Source organism: Vollenhovia emeryi, unplaced genomic scaffold (genome assembly GCF_000949405.1).
Source record: "Vollenhovia emeryi isolate VEMERY1.0 unplaced genomic scaffold, V.emery_V1.0 DF942229.1, whole genome shotgun sequence".
NCBI lineage: Eukaryota > Metazoa > Arthropoda > Insecta > Hymenoptera > Formicidae > Vollenhovia > Vollenhovia emeryi.
The window spans coordinates 1-4023 of NW_011964137.1; the positions used below are offsets into that span (position 1 = coordinate 1).

Consider the following 4023-nt stretch of genomic DNA (forward strand, 5'->3'; position numbering starts at 1 on the left):
ATTTTGTAAAGCAGAATATTCTTGTGTGCATCTACACTGAATTATGCGAAAGTGAAATGTGCGAAATTGAAATGTGCGAAACTGAACTGTGCGACACTGAACTGTGCGACACTGAACTGTGCGACACTGAACTGTGCGACACTGAACTGTGCGACACTGAACTATGCGTAAAAGAACTGTCCAATTGAACAAATGCTGATTTAGAAAGATTTATTATTTATAAATTAACAAAATTTCCAAACAGGGCTCTACATGCATACGCGTGTGTCTGTGTATATTAAATTATATTTCGATAACCTGTGTCCAAAAGCAACGGTGTCCAATTGTACGGTGCGCACAAGAACTGTGTCCAAATGAACGGTGCGCAAAAGAACTGTACGCAAAAGAACTGTGCGCAACATTATGTGCCCAATAGCACTGTGTACAATTGCATCGTGTCCAATTGTACTGTGCGCAATTGAGCCTCTCCCGTGGTGGTGGTAGTAGCAGTAGCAGTAGCAGTAGCAGTAGCAGTAGCAGTAGTAGTTCAATTTGTGTTATTGCACCCCTTCCGATCACAAAATATACATTATAAAGCTAACTGTTGCATTCAAAAGATTAGGAGATAATGGCTTATACATAGAAGCATATAATACGAAGGAAATATACAGGGTGTCGGATTCGATTTGGACCACTCCAAAGATTATAGTAGATTGGGTCAAACTGAGAAGAAAAGTTATATACCATTTTACAAAATCCGTAATTATTATCGCGTAATTAAGAAAAACGTCTGAGCCAATAAGTACACGGAGGAACGGAAGGCCGGACTCGGCAGACATGCAAAATGGTGTATTTGTTGACATCTTTCAAGATCCGATAGCGAGAGGTGGAGTCACGCATTGATCGATGAGAGACGTTGGCGAGCGCGGAGCGGTGAGCGGGCGAACGGCGCGCAGCGAGCGAACGCGCGACATATGACACGGCGCCGAAAAAGTTTTTCTGGTGGTAGGAGAATAATACACCATTTTGCATGTCTGCCGAATCCGACCTTCAGTTCCTCCGTGCACTTATTGGCTCAGACGTTTTTCTTAATTACGCGATAATAATTACGGATTTTGTAAAATGGTATATAACTTTTCTTCTCAGTTTGACCCAATCTACTATAATCTTTGGAGTGGTCCAAATCGAATCCGACACCCTGTATAGGGTTACGATTGGTGTATTACAGAGCGTACAGTTACAGTTTGCGTTGCTTATGTATGAGGATAGCTCTGTCGATCTCGCTCCATACTGCGTACATCCGATAATGTATATTATTTATTATATGTATATTTATTTATATTTATATATTTATTTACATTTATATATTTATTTATATTTATATGTGTATCGTATCGAAATAAAAGGAATGAAATTGATAGAATTATTGTGTCTTAAATAATGTGGACTGTATTTCTTTTCTGCTGTATGTACACCAGTTTCGTCTTCGAGTGTTCTAGCTCGACTAACGCCTTCCCTCGAATTCGATGAGCGGTTACTCTCGTCACCCGATTTTCTGTTGATACTCGGTAACCTTCCGTATGCTTCCATATACATCGTTCGCACGCTTTCCTATGATGCTTACATCTACAGATCGTTCGCATTTATACATATACATACCGCCCACCAATTAATGAAGATTAATTTTTTATGGTATTGAATCGCTTGTCGGTAGTTTGCACAGCCTATTTATTGCTCGCTTGAGACATCCGGTTGCGGTTTTCAGAGTTACAACTCGAACCTTGTCGTCGATACCTTTATGGGTTTCGATTACACTTCCTATTTTCCATTTCAACGGTGGCAAATTGGGCTCTTGTATCAGAACAATGTCATTAATCGCGATATTCGGTTTTTCTGTTTTCCATTTAGTTTTGCTCTGCAGCGAAGTTAAATATTCCGCACTCCAACGGCGCCAAAAATCTTGCGATAATTTTTGAGACAATTGCCAACGATCTAATCTGTTTATCGGTACGTCGTTTAGATCTACTTCCGGAATGGCTGTTAATGATTCACCGACAAGAAAATGACCCGGAGTCAGTGGTTGTAAGTCTGTGGGAGTGGACGGTAGCTGACATATAGGCCTTGAATTTAAACAAGCCTCAATTTGTATTAATACGGTAGCTAATTCTTCGAAAGTTAAAAGTGCAGAACCCATGATGCGTTTCAGGTGAAATTTACAAGATTTCACTCCTGCCTCCCACAGACCTCCCATATGAGGTGACGCGGGTGGAATGAACTTCCACTCAATACCGCTTGGAATGCAGAATTCGTTGCTTATTGTTTCAGTCTCCCTGGTAATGAATTGTTGGTAATGTCGTTGTCTACGTTAAACTCTACGTTTTTAGTTCGTTTGTCGTATTGAGCTTTTTCTTTTTCTTTCTCGATTATTACTTGTTCCTTCGCCGCCTGTTGCGTTGCTCGCATTCTCTCGCGTAATTCTTGCGCGTAGTCGTCGTATGAGTACGTCGGTCGCGGCGGTTGAGTCAGGGCCGTAGGTAGAGTCGCTTGGTGTCCGTATATCAGTTCGTGCGCGGTGTATTGTCCTTCTTGCTCGCTCCGGAGGTGTTCTCTGACGAGAACTGAAAGGTTCTTTGATAGGATGTGGCTGGTCGGAGGTCACTTCAAAAAGGCACCGTTTAACTATCACTATGTAGCTTTATTCAACTGAGTGTTACACTGATGGTTCACGGCAGGCCGAAGGCCTGACGGACAAATGCTTAGCGCGTAAACGTATAGTATCGAATGACGCGTGATTGACAAGTGCCTCGATCTCGGGCTTTCCTCTGGTTTTAAACCCGATGATCGAAGCGTCAGCGTTCTCGGTACTCGATCGAGGTTTCTCGGTACTCGATCGAGGCTATGCGTAATCAGGTCGAGAACTTGCTGACTTCTTCTCCGAATTTAGTTAGGTTGCGCGGTCGGGCTTTTGTGGCTCGATCGCGCAATATGCTTACGCTAGTGTTATTCTAATTGCAGTAATACTGCTTGAGTGCCCTCGTTACCTCTTTCGGCAATCGGGGCACAACAAACCTCGTTTAACTCATTTCGCGCTCCTACAAAATTAGTCGCGTTATCACAATATATCCGCTGTGGACAACCTCGTCGTCCCGCAAATCTTCTAAGTGCCGCTATAAACGCATTCGAACTAAGATCGCTCACTGCCTCAAGGTGTATCGCCTTCGTTGAGAAACAAATAAATAATGAGATGTATGACTTGTTTGTCTTTCGGCCACGACCTCGGTTGACTAATGTTACAATGGGTCCGGCGAAATCTATTCCTGTTACATAAAATGGACGTCTAGGAATTACCCGATCTGCTGGTAATTGTCCCATTACCTGTGATAGTGGTTTCGGATTATTTCTGAAGCAAGTCATACACTCATGTACAACTTTCCTCGCTAGATTCTTTCCTCGGAGAGGCCAATATTTTTCGCGAATTGCATATAACAATGTTTGCGGTCCTGCATGTAATAGCCTACGATGCTCTCGCTTGAATAATAATTTTGTAAAAGTGCTCTCGGCTGGTAGTATAATCGGATGTTTTGTGTCGAATGCGGTCAACGAGTTACGAATTCGACCGCCCACCCTGAGGAGTCCTGTTTCATCGATAAACGGACTAAGTAGCGCCAATTTGCTTGTCAATCTGATTTGCTTTTTTGCCTTGAGGTCTGACACCTCGGCCACGAAATGGAGTCTTTGGATCTCGATAATTATTAATAAATTTACCTTGTGAATTTCCTGCAGTGATAGATTTCCCACATTCCGGGTTTCCCTTTTGGGTTTACAATTCCATATAAATCTTAAAATCCACGCTAAAATACGCTCGAGTTTCGTTAAACAAGAATAATTATTTAATAATTGTAAAATTAATTGCTTTGAGTCAACTATTAAAAAGACTTGGATTTCCTTCTTTTGCTCTGATTCGATAAACTCTGTTTCCGTTTGTGAACAAGTTAGCAATCGATTTGATCCCTTTATATTCTCAAAAAATTCTGACAAATTTTT

At 41.7% G+C, this 4023-nt stretch overlaps 1 protein-coding gene across 1 annotated transcript; it reads right to left on the reverse strand.

Annotated features, from left to right (window-relative positions):
- Positions 1 to 2292: 2292 nt before the first annotated feature.
- Positions 2293 to 3779, reverse strand: LOC105569628. Its single transcript, XM_012026249.1, has 4 exons — positions 3745 to 3779; positions 3328 to 3634; positions 3049 to 3195; positions 2293 to 2607 (listed from the first exon to the last, which is right to left on the reverse strand). The coding sequence occupies exons 1-4, from the start codon at positions 3777 to 3779 to the stop codon at positions 2293 to 2295; spliced, it is 804 nt and encodes a 267-aa protein (XP_011881639.1).
- Between the last annotated feature and the right edge of the window lie 244 nt (positions 3780 to 4023).